Source organism: Salvelinus fontinalis, chromosome 28 (genome assembly GCF_029448725.1).
Source record: "Salvelinus fontinalis isolate EN_2023a chromosome 28, ASM2944872v1, whole genome shotgun sequence".
Taxonomy (NCBI): Eukaryota; Metazoa; Chordata; class Actinopteri; order Salmoniformes; family Salmonidae; genus Salvelinus; species Salvelinus fontinalis.
Window position 1 is genome coordinate 14,181,940 of NC_074692.1, and position 22,664 is coordinate 14,204,603.

At 42.8% G+C, this 22,664-nt stretch overlaps 1 protein-coding gene across 2 annotated transcripts in view; it reads right to left on the reverse strand.

The window, feature by feature from the left end:
* si:dkeyp-14d3.1 (transmembrane protein 132C) overlaps positions 1-22,664 on the reverse strand; it is a 223,031-nt gene that overhangs the window by 114,670 nt on the left and 85,697 nt on the right. For both annotated transcript variants that reach the window (XM_055886730.1, XM_055886729.1), the window contains exon 3: positions 4,627-4,770. In XM_055886730.1, coding sequence (XP_055742705.1) covers positions 4,627-4,770 — 144 coding nt within the window. The remainder of the gene's footprint in view (positions 1-4,626; positions 4,771-22,664) is intronic.

The window sequence follows — 22,664 nt, forward strand, 5'->3', positions numbered from 1 at the left end:
ATTTTGTTCAATCTCCATATTGTTTACTTGGCTTTGCCAGGTAACAGAAGTAGAAAGAGCACTGTACTACTCAGGTGTAATCTACAGTGATTAGTGTAATCACCAGGGTGTCAAAAGACATTGTAGACACCATATCAGCTCTTTCTTAAGGAGGGCTGATGCCCTGCATAACACACCATCTCTGCCTTGACAAAAACCCAGCAGTAAAGAGCTCTGACGTGACTGGCTGCAGCAGAGAAGAACAGCATTGATCACATGTCATTCCAATTGTGAGAGGAGCATATAAATCGAGCAGCGGCAACTCAATTATACATTGGTGGAAAGGTCAATGAGCCTCCTCTGAGGCTGCGTGAATGAAGGCCATGGGAAAAAGAGCAGCTTCATTATTAAGGGTGTTATCATTAGGACAGTCCTGTTAACAGCCAACTCTGGGCTTAATGTAATAGACCCATTTCATGTCTGCCTTGATTTATGCTACAATAAGCATATTGCATGCTGCTCATTCTCTACTGTTGTTACAGTGCTATTGTAGAGGCCTTGATGGTCCCTTCCATCTGGGATACAGCGTTGAGAGACCCACAGGAGAAATGGGCTTTAGGGGTTATGGATATGGCATATACATTTAAAGATGTGCTTTCCCTTTCACCACATTTTTCCAATTTAAACACACCTAATCTGGAATCCAAGTCAATGCAATCATAATGTGTTAGAAAATGAGTGAGGGGTGAGGGAAATGTAAAAGAAGACATGCTCGAGTCCTACACTCTACTCAATCATGTAAGTGTCAATCTCAGTCTGGGTGACAGTGTCTCTTCACTGAGGGATAGGAATGGGCTATAATGACTGAGCTAGTTCTGTAAAGAGCCTGTTACCGCTCTACATGAGGTCTCTCCCAATGGCCAGTCAGGCTGGGGGATTAATGAAGCTGGTTCCACCTGAGGGGATATCCATCTGGACTGAGACAGTCTTCATTAACTTGGGCCAGACATGGCACTTTTACTGAGAAGAGAAGCGTCCACTTAGACTGGGTTATGACATGCTGAGGAAGCAGGACTGCTGTTGTTTTAAATGTGTTTCTGGTCTTTAATGGTGCTGGCGGTGAATATCCAATCTCCCAGAGTGCTCTTTTAGCTGATATCAGGTACATGTAACGGTTCTGTGCGTTTCTATAGGAGCTTATTCTGGTATTTCTGTGACATGTACTGAATTAGAAAAAAAATCTGCAACTGAAAAAGCCCACTATCAAATTGTGCGTTTTCTCATAATAAAATCAAATCGAATTTGTCACGTGCCGAATACAACAGGGTTAGACCTTACAGTGAAATGCTTACTTACAAGCCCTTAACAAACAATGCAGTTTTAAGAAAATACCCCCGAAAAAGTACGAAATAAAAGTAACAAATAATTCAAGAGCAGCAGTAAAATAACAATAGCGAGGCTATATACAGGGAGTCAATTTGCGGGGGGCACCGGTTAGTCGAGGTAAATGAGGAAATGTGTACATGTAGGTAGAGTTGTTAAAGTGACTATGCATAAATAATAAGAGAGAGTAGCAGCAGCGTAAAGGGGGGGGGGGGGGGGGGGCAATGCAAATAGTCTGGGTAGCCATTTGATTAGATGTTCAGGAGTCTTATGGCTTGGGGGTAGAAGCTGTTTAGAAGCCTCTTGGACCTAGACTTGGCACTCCGGTACCACTTGCCGTGCGGTAGAAGAGAGAACAGTCTATGACTAGGGTGGTTGGAGTCCTCGACAATTTTTAGGGCCTTCCTCTGACACCGCATGGTATAGAGGCACGGTATAGAGGCATGGTATAGAGGTCATGGATAGTAGGAAGCTTGGCCATGGTGATTTACTGGGCCATGCGCACTACCCTCTGTAGAGCCTTGCGGTCAGAGGCCGAGCAGTTGCCATACCAGGCAGTGATGCAACCCGTCAGGATGCTCTCGATGGTGCAGCTGTAGAACCTTTTGAGGATCTGAGGACCCATGCCAAATCTTTTCAGTCTCCAAAATAGGTTTTGTTGTGCCCTCTTCACGACTGCCTTGGTGTGCTTAGACCATGTTAGTTTGTTGGTGATGTGGACGCCAAGGGACTTGAAGCTCTCAACTTGCTCTACTACAGCCCTGTCGATGAGAATGGGGGCATGCTCGGTCCTCTTTTTGTGTCATCGGCAAACTTAAAGATGGTGTTGGAGTAGTGTCTGGCCGTGCAGTCATGAGTGAGCAGGGAGTACAGGTGGGGACTGAGGGGTCCCGTGTTGAGGATCAGCATGGCGGATGTGTTGTTACCTACCCTTAACACCAAAGGTGGTAGAAGTTGGCACATTATTATGTTGAGTTAGCAGTTGTGTCTTGGCGAATGGAGTCCGATTCTGTTCATTAGAACAAATTAATGTACAGATATAGGATCTTAATTTGAGTTTGTTTGCTACAGAAGGAAAATAATCCTGCAGAAATAGGAAATGATTAGGAAACTAAATTATTATGTGGGTTCTAATTAATGGAGACTTTTGTATGGGTTGATACATCAAGTCTGAGATTGTAAAGTAGAAGTTACAAACCTCAGAAGCCTTTTAAAACCTCAAATACGCTACACGTTTTACATTTCAAAACCAATCATTCCGGTTTTGAGAACATCCCATTGAAGGAGAAGTGTAAGTTTTACAGCTGTGGTGTCTTTGGAAATACAAAAGCTGTCAGCCTTCCAGACAGCACCTAGGTCTATATACACTACAACTTCCACATACAGTAGAGCCGGATGTGGCTAGGCTACCTGGTGCAGAAATTAGCACAACTCCATTTGACCTCAGTTCATAGATTAAAAAATGTTCAATTATTTACTTCAGAAATGTAGTATTCAATCATTGACTCATTATATTAGTTTCAATCAATCTAAATGTGAAATGAAATTGTCACCATTCCTGATTTTGTGACTCCTTAAACTCACATATAATATTCCCTTTAATACACCATAGAAAAGAGTCAACAACAATATGCCTGCTGCTGCTGGGCATAAAAATACATCATCAACATAAGGTTAAAGGTGCTAGTAAACAGGTAATAACGTGGGTAATCAAATTCCCACTGGTAAAAGAGCTGGAGATTGACCTGCAGTACTCACATCCACTCATTGTGGATGGAGGAAAAGAAAGAACAGGAGAGGGAGAAACGGAGAAGAAACATTAGTCAGTGTGAGCATGAGAAATTGGATGACAGCTCAAAAAATCAGATTTGTCTAATCCCTCCAAAGGGGCTCCAGTGAAAAGACTGGGAGTGGGCAGGGGGGTGGAGGGGTTGAGGGACAATACAGAAAAATGTATCATTGTTGTATATTAAAGCCACGGCTGGGCTTCTTAGGGATTCTTTATGGAGTGACATGGACAGCTGGGGGATTAGGGAGAAGTAGTCCATCCGACACAGCCCGACAGGATAGCCAGGGATTAGACAGAATATGCTCGCTCTTGTCTCTGACTCCCTCACTTAAATCAATAAAAACAGATTTAACTCCGCACTCATGTGAGAGAGACTCAGAGTGGTGTTGCGGAGACAGAACGCTGAGAGTGTTCTCACTGCGGGTTTTCATTTTTTCCTTTCAATTAAGACCTACACAACCAGGTGAGGGGAGTTCTTTACTAATTAGTGACCTAAATTCATCAATCAAGTACAAGGGAGGAGCAAAAACCCTCAGACACTTAGCCCTCCGTGGAATGAGATTGACATATGTGTACACGAAGCTTGCTAGTCAGTGTTGTAGTACTTCTTAGGACCATGTAGGGGTAACTCCCAAGATGGTTATCAAACAAGCCTGAACATTCAAAGTTTCTAGACTCCTCGAGGTTGGAATAGCGATCACTCTTCACCTCTTTTGAGCTCTCCATTGAACTAACCAAAGTAACAAAGGGTTACTGGCCTAACATAACATTTTTAGGAATTGTTTTATACAACACTTCAAAAAAGAACACTACAAAATGAAACAGAATTACACAAGTACAGTTAAAAGGCTACACTCAAACACCCTCAGGGCAAACTTTGAATTGAATTTCACAGAGTCAAACTTAAGTCTTGTATTTTCTTTAAAAGTAAGTAGTCAGTGGAATGATGCTGATGGACTTAATACGCAGAGCTTTCCAACCTCCCAATCATTCTCTAATCCGTAAAATTACACCTGTCACTAGAAAGTAAGATTTATTAACCCAACTTCCTGATCCATGGAAGAAAACCATTAGGACACACAAAGGGCCTGGATCAGAACTTAATTAACACAAGCAGAAAACTTTTTCGCATCCCGGGAATCCGTTTCCTATTTACTAGATTAATTTAAGTACGTAATACAGATAGGAAATGACCAAAACAACTTTAAGGCTATTTCAGTTGGGGAAATTAATATGCTAATCAAAAGAGAGCTGGAGATGGGCTGTTAACCTCTTCCTTGCTGGAGGAACAACCACAGAGATTATGCTTCACTCCAGCCAACACTGTGATATTGGAGGGAAGAGTGATCAGGCAGGCAGCGGTCCTTCAGGGGAAGGTTGTAGATTGTTGTGTGAAGGTCGTAGATGGTTGTGTGTACAGTATACCAGTGATGTCCAATAGGACACAGTGGGGAGATCCAGTTTTGCTAACTGACCTTTGTCCGTAGCTGGACTCTTTCCTGTGGCAATGGAGGGTGACCACCCGGTGCCCCTCGCTCCTCACATCCTGGCTCACCATCCACAGGGTGGGGTTGCTGGGCCGGGCACCCAGAAACGCCATTCCCTCTTTCAACTTGACCCTAGGGAAGTAGAAACAACACACACATAGGCTCAGGACGAGAGAGTGATAGATAGCAGTGCAGCATGGGTTGGTTAAACATGTGGTTATATCAAACAGATCTTTCAGGTATTGAATCATTGAATGCATCCATCTGAACCTGCTTCAAATAGCTGAAGCCAAACAGACCATGACGTCTTCACCATAGAAATACAGATAACAGGATCAGAAGGTTTCAAATGCCTTTTTCTCAATATGTGTCTCATCTGTCTTTTATTTGATTCCTATAACAGGGTTTTTTCTTGATCAAAAAGGGGCTTAGGTTGTGGGCATGGCAGGGGGCGTGTTCATGGAGTTGTGTTAAATGTTTGCAGTTTTAAAGCTAATTTCATGTGATTTTACATATTCTGCCATGGAGATGAGAACATTTTGCAGTTAAGCCAATTTCGTGCAACTCTACGCATTTCATCATGGCTGATCCTGTGTTTATTTGCTCAAACACAATAGCAAAATGTGTACTAAATCCATTTTCAATTCCCCCAGACTGTGTAGCTTTTATTTTGGTGATTGTTAGTTGTCAAAAAATTATATTATAGAAAAATATATAGATCCATTATCTTTATATCTGGTTTTAGTCATTTGTGAGTGTTTTTCCATCTCAAAAATATATATATACTGTATATACAGTACCAGTCAAAAGTTGACATACTCATTCCAGGAGTTCTTTATTTTAAAAATAATAGTAAAGACATCAAACTACATGCAATCATGTAGTAACTAAAAAAAAGTGTTAAAATCAAAATATACTTTATATTTGAGATTCTTCAAAGTAGCCACCCTTTGCCTTCATGACAGCTTTGCACACCATTTGTCACGTTCCTGACTTGTTTTCCTTTGTTTGGTATTCATTTTAGTTGGTCAGGGCGTGAGTTGGGTGGGTTTGTCTATGTTTGTATTTCTATGTGGGGTTTTGTGTTCGGCCTGGTATGATTCTCAATTAGAGACAGGTGTGTATTGTTTGACTCTAATTGAGAGTCATACAAAGGCAGCCAGGGTTTCACTGGTGTTTTGTGGGTGTTTGTTCCTGTGTCCTCACAGGACAGTTGAAGGTTAGTCACGTTTGTTGTTTTGTAGTTTGTAGTGTCTTGTTTGCTGTTTTTTCATTAAAAGATGGCTTATTTCCCTCAATCCGCATCTTGGTCCTATCCATGCTCCTCCTCGTCTAAGGGGGAGAACAACAATGACTGCCTTTACACCATTTGCATTCTCTCCCCCAGCTTCATGAGGTAGTCACCTGGAATGCATTTCAATTAACAGGTGTGCCTTGTTAAAAGTTACATTTCTTTCCTTCTTCATGCATTTAAGCCAATCAGTTGTGTTGTGACAAGGTAGGGTTGGTATACAGAAGATAGCCATATTTGGTAAAAGACCAAGTCAATATTATGGCTAGCAAGAACAGCTCAAATAAGCAAAGGGAAATGACAGTCCATCAGACTTTAAGATGGTCAGTCAATCCAGAACATTTCAAGAACTTTCAAAGTTTCTTCAAGTGCAGTCGCAAAAACCATCAAGCGCTACGATGAACCTGGCTCTCATGAAGACCGCCACAGGAAAGGAAGACCCAGAGTTACCTCTACTGCAGAGGATACGTTCATTAGAGGTTCCAGCCTCAGAAATCGCAGCCCAAATAAATGCTTCACAGAGTTCAAGTAACAGACATCAACATCAAATGTTCAGAGGAGACTGAATGAATTAGGCCTTCATGGTCAAATTGCTGCAAAGAAACCACTACTAAAAGGACACCAATAAGAAGAGACTTGCCTGGGCCAAGAATCATGAGCAATGGATATTCTTGTTCTTTGGTGTGATATTTGAGATTTTTGGTTCCAACCACTGTCTTTGTGAGATGCAGAGTAGGTGAATGGATGCTCGCCGCATTTGTGGTTCCTACTGTGAAGCATGGAGGTGGTGTGATGGTGCTTTGTTGGTGACACTGATTTATTTAGAATAAGGCACACTTAACCAGCATGGCTACCACAGCATTCTGTAGCAATACGCCATCCCATCTAGTTTGCGCTTAGTGGGACTATAATTTGTTTTCAACAGCTCCAGGCTATGTAAGGGCTATTTGACCAAGAAGGAGACTGATGGAGTGCTGCATCAGATGACCTGGCCTCCACAATCACCCGACCTCAACCCAATTGAGATGGTTTGGGATGAGTTGGACCGGAGAGTGAAGGAAAAGCAGCCCACAAGTGCTCTGCATATGTGGGAACTCATTCCAGACTGTTGGAAAAGCATTCCAGGTGAAGTCAGTTGAGAGAATGCCAAGAGTCTGCAAAGCTGTCATCAAGTCTAAGGGTGATTACTTTGAAGAATCGCAAAGATAAAATATATTTTGATTTGTTTAACACTTTTTTGGTTACTACATGATTCCATATGTGCTATTTCATAGTTTTGATGTCTTCACTATTATACAATGTAGAAAATACTAAAAATAAAAGAAACAATTGCATTGTCACACTGGTATAAAGAATTTGGAGACACAGGAATACACAATAGGGGTTTTTAATACACCCAAAACAAACACGCAGCATAACAGCTGCACCAACGCATAGGTACTCATACGACCACCAGACATGGGAACAATAACCGACAAAGACAGAGGGAACAGAGGGCACATATATAACATACTAATCAGTGGAAATGGGAACCAGGTGTGTGTAATCAGACAAGACAGTCCGGGGTTGATGATAATGAATCCCATTCAGTGAAGCCTAGAAAACTGGTAACGTAGACCTCCGGAACTGGTGAACAGAATGAGCAGCAGTACTGGGGGGGATCCGTGACACGAATCAGTAGGTGTGTCCAAACTTTTGACTGGTACTCCATAAATATATATATTTTTTTTTACCGTTTGGACATAGGCAACCCAAAAAAACTCTTAGGCGTCCCGTCCAAGGATTTCAATAGCAAAAAAATCCCTGTATAAAATAATTACTCTAACTCTGTCAAGTTCAGAGCCAATTATGTGACTGACAGATATACATCCTCCAAGGAGAGGAAAATTAGTGTATGTTTTTCTCTCTTTTTGTGTGTAACTGCTGCTTTTTAGCTCAACAAAAACAGCATCATGTTATGAACATACTATGGAAAAAATAACATTGTTTAATTAAGGTAAAATCGAAATGTTTGTTTTGCTTCAACATATTACTGAAGTAGATCAACAAAACATGAATTACCATTCTGCAGTGCCAGGGCTGCAAAAAACATGAACTAAGGCTCCAAATACAACCAAATAATTCACTTAAGAAACAGCAACACTCTCAGTATAGTGATTCAGGTCTTTAGATGTTGTACACATGACATTGTGTGATTCTGATCTTCATCTGCAACGTTATATTTCATTTTGTTGGACTAGATAGATACTTTTCCGTGTGCTAGCAAGTGCATGCTTTCTCGTTTCTCACATCACCACAATGGGAACAAAATATAACAAAACCGGAAAAGTAACGCTCGAGTCCAACAAAATGTAGTATAGTGTTGTGGATAACGTTCTGAATAAAGGAGCTGGACACTTCTATAACATGCCATTTACATCCAATTTTTAGATTTGATTCAGAAAAAGCTAACTTGTCATTTAAGGCTCTCACCTTCCTCTTTTCCTCCAGTAATGGTTAAAGACATAAATACTCTGCAAAAGCCCTCTCCCCCTCAGACCATGCCGCAGGGGAAGAAGCTGGATGTGGACATCCTGGGCTGGCGTGGTTACACGTGGTCTGCGGTTGTGAGGCTGGTGGGATGTACTGCCAAATTCTCTAAAACGACGTTGGAGGTGGCTTATGGTAGATAAATGAACATTCAATTATCTGACAACATATCCTTTGGACATTCCTGCAGTCAGCATCACAATTGCACACTCCCTAAAAACTTGAGACATCTGTGGCATTGTGTTGTGTGACAAAACTGCACATTTTAGAGTGGCCTTTTATTGTCCCCAGCACATGGTGCACCTGTGTAATGATCATGCTCTTTAATCAGCTTCTTGATATGCCACACCTGTCAGGTGGGTGGTTTATATTGGCAAAGGAGAACTACTCACAACAGGGATGTAAAGAAATGTGTGCACAAAATTTGAGAGAAATAAACTTTGGGTCCGTGTCGAAAATTTCTGAATCCATAAAGGCCAGCATGAAAGATGTTCAGTGACTGCAGCAAATTACAGTAGCCAATGTCCTTGGCACAAAAGAAAAAGTGATTACGTTCAAAGGGAAAATCTGCAATTGAAAAGCTCTGTCTTTAGTGCATTCACTGCACATAGAGCAGTGTTGTTTAAAAGGGGAAAATGAGGGCAAGAAACTGAAAAGATTCCCTTTCTTTACATTATGAATAAGGCTGAGGCAGTGTAGTGCAGTCAGGAACAACCACCCATGTCCTCTCACACCCTCCCTACACCAAAAACCTTCCAACACCCCACACCTTTCCAACACCACACATCTTCCCAACACCAAAAACCTTCCAACACCCCACACCTTTCCAACACCACACATCTTCCCAACACCAAAAACTTTCCAACAACCCACACCTTTCCAACACCACACATCTTCCCAACACCAAAAACCTTCCAACACCCCACATCTTCCCAACACCAAAAACCTTCCAACACCCCACAAACCTTCCCAACACCACAAACCTTCCCAACACCACACATCTTCCCAACACCACAAACCTTCCCAACACCAAAAGCCTTCCAACACCACACACCTTTCCAACACCACACACCTTTCCAACACCACACACTTCCCCAACACCACAAACCTTCCCAACACCACAAACCTCCCAACACCACAAACCTCCCAACACCACACACCTTCCCAACACCCCACACCTTCCAACACCACACACCTTCTAACACTGTCCAACACTACACACCTTCCCAACACCACACACCCGCCCAACACCACAAACCTTCCCAAAACCACACACCTTCCCAACACCACACACCTTCCCAACACCACACACCTTCCCAACACCACACACCTTCCCAACACCACAAACCTTCCCAACACCACAAACCTTCCCAACACCACAAACCTTCCCAACACCACACACCTTCCCAATACCGCACACATTCCCAACACCACACACCTTCCCAATACCGCACACATTCCAACACCGTCCAACACTTGACTGCTGACATGCAAAACATTTTGGGACTGTATCAACAATGGACTAATGAAAAAAATGGCAACATATTTTTTTGTTAAATTTCCCTTTAAATAAGGCTGATTTGCCTCCCGAGTGGCGCGGTAGTCTAAGGCACTGCATCACAGTGCTAGAGGCGTCACTACAGATCCGGGTTTAATCCAAGGCTGTGTCGCAGCCAGCCGCGACCGGGAGACCCATGAGGCGGCACACAATTGGCCCAGCGCCGTCCGGGTTAGGGGAGGGTTTGGCCGGACGGGATGTCCTTGTCCCATCGCGCTCTAGTGACTCCTTGTGGCGGCCGGGTGCATGCACGCTGACTTTGGTCGCCAGCTGTACAATGTTTCCTCCGACACATTGGCGTCCGGGTTAAGCGAGTAGTGTGTCAAGAAGCAGTGTGGCTTCGTGGGGTTGTGTTTCGGAGGACGCATGGCTCTCGACCTTTGCCTCTCCCGAGTTTGTACAGGAGTTGCAGCATTGGGCCAAGACTGTAACTACCAATTGGATATCACGAAAGTGGAGAGAGAAAAAAGGGGTAAAAAGTACAAAAATAAATAAATAAGGCTGATTCTCAAACAAGGGAGGGACCAGACCCAGCCCAAAGACCTGCAGAAGTGAGAGACTGTAGAGAAAGCAGCAAACAGGATATGTCTATAGGAGACTGATAATGTAGTGGCATTGGTGAGACTTTGTTGTCAGATTAAAGTGAGTTTTGACCATAATAACCCTATTTTACTGATCCTTTGTGTCTTGAGACACGGTCTAGTATAGCAGCTGCCCACTACCACAACAGCAGTAAGAAACAGATTATATCACCAGACACATATGCAATGACAAGACCCTCACTGGCCAGTCAAAAGGAATACTTTGATGTGAAATCTTATTAGCATGTGACAGGAACAATGATTGGAGCAGGGGATCCGTAATAAGACAGCAGCACAGATGGTATGGTGTGCTTCCACTCTCTACAGGATTGGGGATGCACTCCAGGGCTAATGCTCACTCAGAATGCATGGCTGCGTGTTACTTTCTAGAAATTTGAGGTCTCTTGACCAGCTGGTTTGTTCTCTTGGATGTTCATGTGGGCATCAGGCTCCCTTAGGATGTAAAACAGTGAAGCCCGACAGATAAGCCTAATGTGACAGGCCCATATGAAAAAGAGAGTGGAACATCATGTTAAACTTGAAAGCTTAAGATGAAGCAAACCCACTGAATGCCGTACCCACTGAATGCTCAAGTTGAATTAATTAAGCTAATATTACAGGTAAACATGTTCATCTAAATGTGGCTTTCGCCTCGCACACATTTTAGAGATGCTTAATACACTATAGAGGTACGTTCCAAGGCCTCTCTGTCTGTCTGTCTCTCTCTCTCTCTCTGTTTCTCCCAGAGGAGGCAAAGACTGGCCTTGCATCCAGTTACAGATGTAGGATCTTAATTTGAACCAGTTTGTTACAGCAGGAAGATAATCCTGCAGCAACAGGAAATGTGAATTACTCTGTGGATTATAATGAATGGACATTTCTGTAGGGGTTGATATGTTTTCATATTGGAAAATCAAGTCAAAATTACAAACTTCAGAAGCCTTTCTTGAATACACTACAAGTTTTACATTTCCTGTATCTGTAGTTGAGGAACTTCCTGCAGCTCTGTAGGCCCATCAGAGTTCCTCTAATGTTGGTCATCTAACACCCCATGTGGATATTCTGTTTCAAATACTGTAGCTTTTCAACTTTTCAAAACTTTTAAACTGGCACATTGCATTTATAACACAATTATAGAAAACGTGCGTTTCATGTATGTTTCAGCTAGGGAGGTAGTCCAGTGCACAGCTGAATACTCATAACATACAAATAGACTATGAATATGAAAACAACTCCTGAGAGACTCATGAGGTGTTACACCTTAGCCTTACTGCCAATGACGTACTAGTACAGTGTGAGGGAGAGAGTGGGACTGCCATGGTGCTGAAAGTGATTGCTAGTACAACTATTCTAAAGTTCTTATGAAACATGAAAAGTTAAAACAATTCTGTGGCCTTCATGCCTCAACAATACACACTGGACTCTTGAAAATGCTATACTTACATAATTGAAAGAAGCTCAGCTGATTCACCAAAAAACAGCACACAGACAGAGTGGACAGCTGTGAAAAGAAATGTTTCATATGTCCTTTTCGAGCTCTCCTTGTACATCTCCATCTCACAAAGGAACTCTAATGAATGCAGCATCACACTCTGTACTATTGGGAATCAGCACCCAAATAGTGAGTGAAGTCAAGGGCCAATCTGAGACTCACAGAATAGAATGCAGCAATCGTGTGTTGCTCTCAACAAAGAAAAGCTGTGAGCTGAAATTTCACAGAAATGAAAGGTGGAGGCTTATTATGTATATCCATACTTGTGGGCTCCAATCCATTGTGGAATAGATTTTCTATGAACTTATTGAGCTACGTGCCAGATTGAATGTCCTGAATATCAAATAATGCATGGTAACAAATGAATAAAGAAAATACAATACCCACAACAACATGTACAGAGGAAACGTCATGTATATGTTTTTAAATGTTTAAAACTGACAATACTTCATGAACAATAAGTTACTCTCTAATACTGCATGGTAGACACAATATGCTACTTCACAAATCTGTCAGCATCTATAATGAAAGTTGTAAGTTCCTCTTTATTGCCTAAGTCGGAAACAAAATGGAGCTGACCATAGCAAAATGGACACTGCAATCAAAAAGCTGCTAGTGCAGTCCATTCTCAATTCTAACACCATTTCAGCTCATCATGGTTCTTTTAATGGGTGCAGAGGAATAACATCAGGCCTCCCCCACCACCAGCCAACCCCCTCTCCTACCCCCTATCCCTCCTCACTGATTGCTTGCAGAAGCCACACTTGGACTCCTTGGCGATTCCCTCAATAAATAATGATGAGAGAACTAGAAATTGAGCACTGTCCCTCAGTGAGATAGTGAAGGAAACAAACATCTTCAGAGGAAATCCAATAAGTTGGACGCTGAGCGACAGTGGTAGTCCCCAGCCGGCAGTCCCCTGCATGCGCCTGGGCGTCTCTTGCTCCCCTCTCTCTCTGCTCGCCTCTCTCCGGTCTGCCTGGCTCCAGGATGCAGCACGGGCCGGTGGAGAGGACAGGGAGAGCACTCTGTTTCCCTCCATTACTCTGCTGACACCCATCTGCATCGTCCAACACCAGGCTAGGTGCTGCATGCAAGAGGCCATGTTTCACTGTTCCCTTGGTCAAGCCCATCCAACACGCACAATGTGGGCGGAATGAGGCAACTCAGAAGGGAGGGAGACAGAGTAAGTTTGGCGTCAGGGGACAGCAGAGCCCCCCCCCTCCCCACCTGTTTTGAGCCCCACCAGTTTAAAAAAATGTAAATAAATCCTTGACTTTATAAAGAAGCATACAAATTTGGTCTCTTTCTTTGAGTAACGCATCTCCAGCTTAGCTCAGTGTTTTATGTGGTGGAGGGGCAGCAAGCAAAAGCATAGAGTGTAGGCATTGTTAATCTTCTCTGGTTGAACCGTGATTGGCACAAGGTTCTGTCACTCTTCGGGACACTACGTCACCATAGAATCTACGGGAGAGCTAGGCAGTTCAAGACCACCCTTGGGTGCTGCTATAGATTTACAGTAGAAGTGCCCCTCCAAGAAGGCTCAAGGTCATTGGCCACAGATAAAAATATGTAAAATCACGTTATATTTCTTGTAGCTTTGATTGAACTGATCAGGTTAACATCATGCTTTCAAAATCTTAGCTGGCAAGCTAGCTAGCTAGATAAGCAGTCATTATCATGAACGACGTCGACAAGCTATTGTCAAATCTTTTTCAATCCTTGTCATATGAAGAGAAATTAGAGATAAAACGTCTTGGTGCTCATTGGCCATTGGACATAAACATTACAGAACAAGTCGTAAATCAAAACCTTGTGCCAATCACGGAAGACAGCAGTGGCTAACTGCGAGAGTCGCAAACCAATCACTATTTTGCTTCCCCTGTCTGCTATTCAATGGAGAGGGTGTGTGGTCCAAGTCTGGGTTTAAGGATTTAAAACATCTGTCTGAAAGGGTCTCAAAACATGACAATTGTGCGTCACCTGTAGACAATGCTGTTACTGGGGAAATTAAACATTGTGGCTCACCAGACACTGCATATACTGTAGACGAGCCATGACCTTCACAACCAACAAACGGAGGAGAATAGGTACGTGCTTGCCAGAATTATAGCATTCATTAAATTGTGTGGTAATTGTGAGACAGCACTGCAGGGCCGTGACGAGTCGGCTGACTCCTGCCCAGGCATTTTCAGATGTATTTTTGAGACCATGCGTGAAGGAGATTGCAGGCTACAAAGGCATTATACTGGGGAAATCAAACATTGTAGCTCAACTAGACACCACATATACTGTAGATGAGCCATGACCTTCACAACCAATAAATGGAGAATAGGTAAGTGCTTGCCAGAATTATAGCATATTGTGTGGCATTTGTGAGACAGCACTGCGAGGCCATGACGAGTTGGTCGACTCTTGCCCAGGCATTTTAAGGTGCGTTTTTGCGACCATGCGTGAAGGTGATTACAGGCCACAAAGGCATTATGACAACCAACGCCTTTAAGTGTACATCAAGCATAATCCAAAACAAACACCCTTAAAACATTTTTTGGTACATTTACACACAACACCATGGGCCAGAAAAGGTTGAATGCATTGGCCATGCTTTCCATCCAGCATGAATTTATCCAGAGAATTCTAGACATTGATGAAAAAGAAATTGAGAGGTTTGCCCACAAGAAGGACTGCTGCGCCACCTTCCTGCACAACAATGGTGAGTCCAAAAATATGTCTTGCTGCTGCATTTGTGATGTAATATGCCAGGGAGATAGTGTTACTTTCTCAGCTACAGTATACCTAAGTGTGAGCTATGTTGTGTAGTACGTGTATGTTATGTAGTATGTGTATGTTGTGTAGTAAGTGCATGTTGTGTAGTACGCGTATGTTGTGTAGTACGAGTATGTTGTGTAGTACGTGTATGTTGTGTAGTAAGCTGTTAGTAGCCTATGTGTCTCACCCTAAGAATTTGGTCCCTCTACCCCTTCCCCTACTGTTCTGACTTGGTGGTGTGCATGTAGCCTATAGCCTGTTTTAGAGAAACATCATCATCAAATATTGTAAGAACTTTCATTGTCTGCTTATGTGTCACCGTTATTTATCCTACTGTTCTGACTTGATATACAGGGAGAACACTGTAAGAACGGCCCATGTTCTGAATTATGTCGCTGTCCATACCAAAAATGGTTAACGAATAGGCTTATAGGCTATACGTCCTTCTCAGCTCGCTCATGTCTTAATCGAAATGACGGCTTGCCTCTTATCCACTCGTCGTACCCTTATGCCATAGTTAGTTTGTACATCTCCATTGTTATATTTCTTATATACAGTAAGTCTATCTCATTCGTATCGTATTCTTCATTTTAGGCAATGGTAGAATGATGTATTTCATTGTTTTGCTTACTTTGTGTATTATAATTAGTTCATGTGCTTTCTTTCAGAAGATGGGATACTATATAATGTTTTGGGGTCTGTAACCATGTTTGCCAGTGAATGTCTATTCCAATTCTTTGTTAAACAAAAAGTTCAGTAATAGACCCTTGTAATTCCAGTTCATATTGCAAGCGCTGTTTATTTTGCACAATGCGCTGTTTGTGTGTCGGTATATTGTTTATAAAAGTGGGTCCTTGTTACTGTATTTTCCTTCCTTTTTAGACCTCATAGTAAAATACTTCAAATGGTAGGCTGTCGAGTCCGCATCTCTCTCTTTCTCTCTCTCTCTCTGTGACTTAAAGAAGAGTAAAGTTAAGGTCTCAACATCTTGCTGAAATGATCTGAACTAACATTTATCTGAATTTCTGTCGCTGTCCATTTCGAAAATGCTGAACAAATAGGCCGACTTCATCGCAGATCGTTTGCTTGCACTTGCTTATACTTAGAGCTAAGTGGTAATGATATAAGAACAAACATGATGAATTTACTGAACATAAATGTAATAATGTTTGTGTGTGGTCCAGAAGTCAAAACTCATGTTGGCGTTCGTTATTACTGAAGGAGAATGCAGTTCTTATCGAGTTACACAAATCCACAATGAGTCAGTGGAAACCATATTTCAGCAATATCAGCTATGGTTTTTAAAAGGCAGAAAAGTATGCTGAATGAACTGCTTTGCTGCTAGATGAGGCTCCACTGATAGCCAGGTGTAGCGGAGGTAAGAATTCACTCCATGGTACTAAAAGGAAAGGTTTGCTGTCGGGAAAGCTTCATGTAGGCACTAACAGTTTGTGGGCACCATTTGTCACCGTCATAGAGCATTAAATATATTGTTTAGTGTTGTGGCTTCGCTGGCATGCGTTTGCCCTACCAAGATTTACATGCTAAAATGTTCACTATTATTACCATTGAAGCAGACTATAGGCTATCCTCTGCCTATTGGCTTCTCTGCAAATTCAAGCCTGTCTCAAAATACAATACTGCCCCTTTAAGGCTCTCCTAGGGGGATGGTTGGCCACCCTTAGTAGCCTATAAAATATTGCAACATTACAATTACAACCAAATACTTTTTATGTTCAAGGGTTCAATTCTTGGACCGACTCTCTTCTCTGTATACATCAATGATGTCGCTCTTGCTGCTGGTGAGTCTCTGATCCACCTCTACGCAGACGACACCATTCTGTATACTTCTGGCCCTTCTTTGGACACTGTGTTAACAACCCTCCAGACGAGCTTCAATGCCATAAAACTCTCCTTCCGTGGCCTCCAATTGCTCTTAAATGCAAGTAAAACTAAATGGATGCTCTTCAACCGATCGCTGCCTGCACCTGTCCGCCCGTCCAACATCACTACTCTGGACGGTTCTGACTTAGAATATGTGGACAACTACAAATACCTAGGTGTCTGGTTAGACTGTAAACTCTCCTTCCAGACTCACATCAAACATTTCCAATCCAAAGTTAAATCTAGAATTGGCTTCCTATTTCGCAACAAAGCATCCTTCACTCATGCTGCCAAACATACCCTTGTAAAACTGACCATCCTACCGATCCTCGACCTCGTTGATGTCATTTACAAAATAGCCTCCAATACCCTACTCAATAAATTGGATGCAGTCTATCACAGTGCCATCCGTTTAGTTACCAAAGACCCATATAGTACCCACCACTGCGACCTGTATGCTCTCGTTGGCTGGCACTCGCTTCATACTCGTCGCCAAACCCACTGGCTCCAGGTCATCTACAAGACCCTGCGAGGTAAAGTCCCCACTTATCTCATCTTGCTGGTCACCATAGCAGCACCCACCTGTAGCACGCACTCCAGCAGGTATATCTCTCTGGTCACCCCCAAAACCAACTCTTCCTTTGGCCGCCTCTCCTTCTAGTTCTCTGCTGCCAATGACTGGAACGAACTACAAAAATCTCTGAAACTGGAAACACTTATCTCCCTCACTAGCTTTAAGCACCAGCTGTCAGAGCAGCTCACAGATTACTGCACCTGTACATAGCCCATCTATAATTTAGCCCAAACAACTACCTCTCCCCCTACTGTATTTATTTATTTATTTTGCTCCTTTGCACCCCATTATTTCTATCTCTATTTGGCACCTTCTTCCACTGCAAATCTACCATTCCAGTATTTTACTTGCTATATTGTATTTACTTCGCCACCATGGCCTTTTTTTGCCTTTACCTCCATTATCTCACCTAATTTGCTCACATTGTATATAGACTTATTTTTCCACTGTATTATTGACTGTATGTTTGTTTTACTCCATGTGTAACTCTGTGTTGTTGTAAGTGTCGAACTGCTTTGCTTTATCTTGGCCAGGTCGCAATTGTAAATGATAACTTGTTCTCAACTTGCCTACCTGGTTAAATAAAGGTGAAAAAAAAGTCTTTATAAAATAATTCCCTCATTGAATGAATCAGGGATTAGGTGGCTAAGGTAGGCTACTTCAAAGCAAGATAACTAACAAAGACATGTTTATCTTTAACCTTGTGAGGCTAAAATATTCAGGTTCCAGAAGAGATCTAAAGACAGTATGTGAGTTATTTGTAAATAATTTTTTATGTTGTCAGAATTCAACATTGGCCAATGTTGAATAAAGGGGATTTCCAGCTCTCCAACAGTGTCAAATCTATGTGAGCACTTGAGAGGTGGTTTACAACAAATAACGTACCCATTCATCAACTGCGGACATTTGCGGTAATGAGTGCAGGTGAAACGTCTTTTAGGACATCAGATGTGAAATTATGACATGAATACATGCTAATAGCTGAATAGTTAACTACCGAGATAGCTAGCCAGGCTACAGAATATGTTTTGAATTGGCTATGTAGTTAGTCTGTTGTCTCTTATTAATTATAGGCTACCTATAGCTGTCTCTCCCTCCTCAATTCCCCCCCCTTGCACTGGCACACATATAGGTGTCAAAATGCTGTTGATGACGCAGCTGTAGAACTTTTTGAGGATCTGAGGGCCTATGCCAAATTCTTTCAGCCTCCTAAGGGTGAAGAGGAGTTGTCGTACACTATTTGCGACTGTGTTGGTGTGTTTCGACCATGATAGATCCTTAGTGATTTGGAATGCGAGGATCTTGAAGCTCTTGACCTGCGGCCCTGTCGATGTGAATGGGGGCATGCTTGGACCTCTTTTTCCTGGAGTCAGCTCCTTTGTCTTACTGATGTTGAGGGAGAGGTTGTTGTCCTGGCATCACACTGCCAGGTCTCTGACCTCCTTGCTATTGGCTGTCTCATCGTCATCTGTGATTAGGCCTACTTCAGTCATATTACCAGTGCTAGCATCTCTTCACTGGCTTTCTGTTAAGGCTAGGGGTGATTTCAAGGTTTTACTGCTAACCTTCAAAGCATTAGATGGACTACCTATTTCGCCGATGTTAGGATTTTGAAAGTCGTGTAGTGTAAGACCGGCATAAGTGTTAGAACTCTGTCTTTGAGATATAAGAAAGCTAAGGAAAACATCAACAACGATCACAATCTAATATGTCTGTATGATCTTCTACATATATAAAAACCCTTACCTTCTAACGAGTCCTGTGCAGCTTGTAAGCATTGTACAGCAAAACAGACTACATGTTCTTGAGAATCTCAGACTTTCAGGATGGTTTGTAGCTCATAATAGTTTGTAGCGCAAACCCTTTTCAGGTTATCGTGAGAAGAACCGTTTTCAGCATAGTCTCTTCTCTCACTAACATCGCTTTAGCTCAGCCCCCATAGACCGCACAGGAAAATGACTGATATGGTCGGATTCAGAACAAAATCCTGAGGTCTGTTGTTCCAACACACGATTAGTTACGGGTGTTAGAAGCTAGTTAGAAGCACTAAAAGGTTGTCCACAAGCTGGTGGTATCCAATGAAAGACATGCTCCAGAACTTTGCCACTACTAAGTATTTTCTGTGGGGGGGGGGGGGGGGGTTGTGTAGTTCACCCATGCATAATCTATGAGCAGAATTACTGTCTTACCTCAATTATCCACGAAATCCTTAGTTTGAATGCAACTGTTCTTCTGAAAGCTGTGCTGCACCATTTTCCCTACATTGTATCCCACGCAGGCCAGCCCCCTAGCAATTTGAGTTCAACCAATGAGCTTCAACCCCTCGCCATATGAGTGACAGCTAGTCACACACACACACACACACACACACACACACACACACACACACACACACACACACACACACACACACACACACACACACACACACACACACACACACACACACACACACACACACACACACACACACACACACACACATCTTTATAAAAAAAAAACATCTTTATACTGCAATGCACAACAAGAAATTGGGTGTTTTACCAACTCTACTATTTGGATACTAAACAGAACAAACATCAGGCACCAAGAGACCCACAAAGACAGATTCTTCGTTCAGCATTACATGGAGGTTGTTAAGGGTTGTCTGAGACCAGTTGAGTCAATGTTAGTAAATCATATATTTGGTATTCAGAGCTTGCAGGTTTTTGGAATGCACAGATGTCTCATTCAACACACATATGTTACAGTACTGTGTGTTTACATATACTGTATGTGTGTGAGTTCACTACATGGGCATGCTAGCCGGTCAGTTCTCTTCGTCAGTTCTCTGTGGGCCACTGGGGTGTGACATAAACAGTATGGTCTGCCTTCTCCCATCTGACAACTCAATAAGTCACTGTGTGTGTGTGTGTGTGTGTGTGTGTGTGTGTGTGTGTGTGTGTGTGTGTGTGTGTGTGTGTGTGTGTGTGTGTGTGTGTGTGTGTGTGTGTGTGTGTGTGTGTGTGTGTGTGTGTGTGTGTGTGTGTGTGTGTGTGTGTATTTGCAGTCAGTGCTGTGCACTCCGTTGCTAGTTAAATCAATCTGTTGTGCCACTCATCTCCTGCATTCAGCAGGGATGTGCAACAGCTGCTATACTATGAGAGACAACAGCAACTACCGGCTGGAAATGTTCTTTCGTAAGCAGTTTTTAATCATAATAAATGTTAATAGGACGACAAAAAATCTAACATTCTGTCACAAATTGCATACTTCTATAAAAAATTATTAAATATGAACTCCCACTGTAAACAGATTAGCCTCAGAAAGGTGGAGTATACTGTCTGTCAACAGCACATCACCCACACCTTAGGAAAGCAGCGTAAACTAAATATCTTCCAGGACAGTCAATTTATCAGAGCCACATCAGCCCCCACTTTTCATCTTACTATGAATTATTCATCTAGTGTCTATTTTAACCATCACAATGTCAACATGAATGATAAGAAAGCATTTGGAATTCCCCACCTGTGCCCATGTCAGTATTTGATTCCATTATATAGCCTCATGTATTTGTGTCATTTTACACATACTGACAGGGGCATGGCAGGCTGGAACAGCAGACGACCTGAAGTGACTCAGTAAACAGAAAGGGCTGCTACCAATATGACTATGGCTTATAACAGTGAACATGTGGCTCCCTGGCATATGTAGCCTATTGCAACTGTATACCAAGAACTGCAAGTGTCTACAACATCACCTCAGTGGTCGGCCATTCCATTGCACAAGGGGACATTTTTCATTGGCGTTTCGTTTCAGAATTACACAGCAGAGATTACGTTGGGACACTGTTCTCCTGAGTGCCTGTACAGGATAGGGGGAAATTGTTGTGTATGCATATCTGTATGCCAATTACACCACCCTCTGTGTCAACACGCTATGTGCAAAAAGGAAGCATTACAAACCCATATTGAGAATTCATATGCCTGCTATCATGGTGTGCGGTTCTGTAGTTTCCTCACAAATTTGTCTCCTAATTGGATTTTGACAACAGTCGGGGACACAGACAGACAGACAGACAGACAGACAGACAGACAGACAGACAGACAGACAGACAGACAGACAGACGGCAGTTAGGCCGTGATTTGTACGGTTACTAATTTACATAGAGGATTAGTTCAACTGCTACTCTATCCTGTATATGGCAGTATCTTCCCAGGTCCCAGGACATAATAGTGTCACCCTATTTGAGAGGAGCTGATTTAGGGAGAAAGAGAGAGAGAGAGAGAAAGAGCAGCCCAGTTTAGGAAGAGAGAGGCTGCTGTGCTGCATGAGAGGACAGAAGTGTGGATTTCCACTGATTCCTACAGAAGACGCTGGCTAATCTGCAGGCGAACGTGTGCGCACGATAAACATGCCTATCATTTACAGCACAACACCCCCTCTCAGCCTCAACATACACACACACGGTCTCCACTGAGCTGTGACAGAGAGATAATGCCGGGGCGTCGCCTGCGGCAGGAGACGGATTTACACTCATACTTGTTTTCCCCCTTTTTCTTCCATCGCACAATTTTTTTTTAATTCTTATTTTTGAAAATAGGCGGAATAAATAGTTCTGTATCTGGAGGAAATTGGTTGTAAATGGAAGGCATATTGAAAGCTCCAGATGTGCTCCCTGGAGAAAATGATGTTCCAGTTCCACAAGATGATCAGCTGCTGAGGAAAGAGGAAAGCTAATGAAGGATGGAGCGAGGTCCATCAATATTCACTTCCATGCCTATATATAGAACCAGTCAGAGCTCTGCCAATGCCACTGCGAATAAGTCAACAGGTAGTAGGCTATGTGGGGAGGAAGAGCTGGGCATGCTGTGATACTTGGTATTGTTGGTGGCGTCCAGGCCTTTTTCACAACTGTCACAGCCCAGGGTTATTTACACCAGTGGCTTCCTCTCCTCCTCCTAATACTGCCCCCTCCCAGGGCCAATGCCCCTTCCCCCTCCACGCCCACGGGGGTAGGGAGTTTGTAAAAGTGAAGTATTGTGTGGCAGCAGAGCTACTGACTCTGCTCCAACAACATGAGGATTTAGCCTGAGAACAAATAGCTAATGCCCTGCACGTGATGGGAATATCAGATATACACACACCCACAGAAAGCAGGCACGGACACACGGACACACACACACACACACACACACACACACACACACACACACACACACACACACACACACACACACACACACACACACACACACACACACACACACACACACACAAACACACACACACACACACACACACACTGTACACGCACAACTCTCAGTAAGGTAATGAACAGCCTGCTGTGTTACAAGGCCCCCGGCATG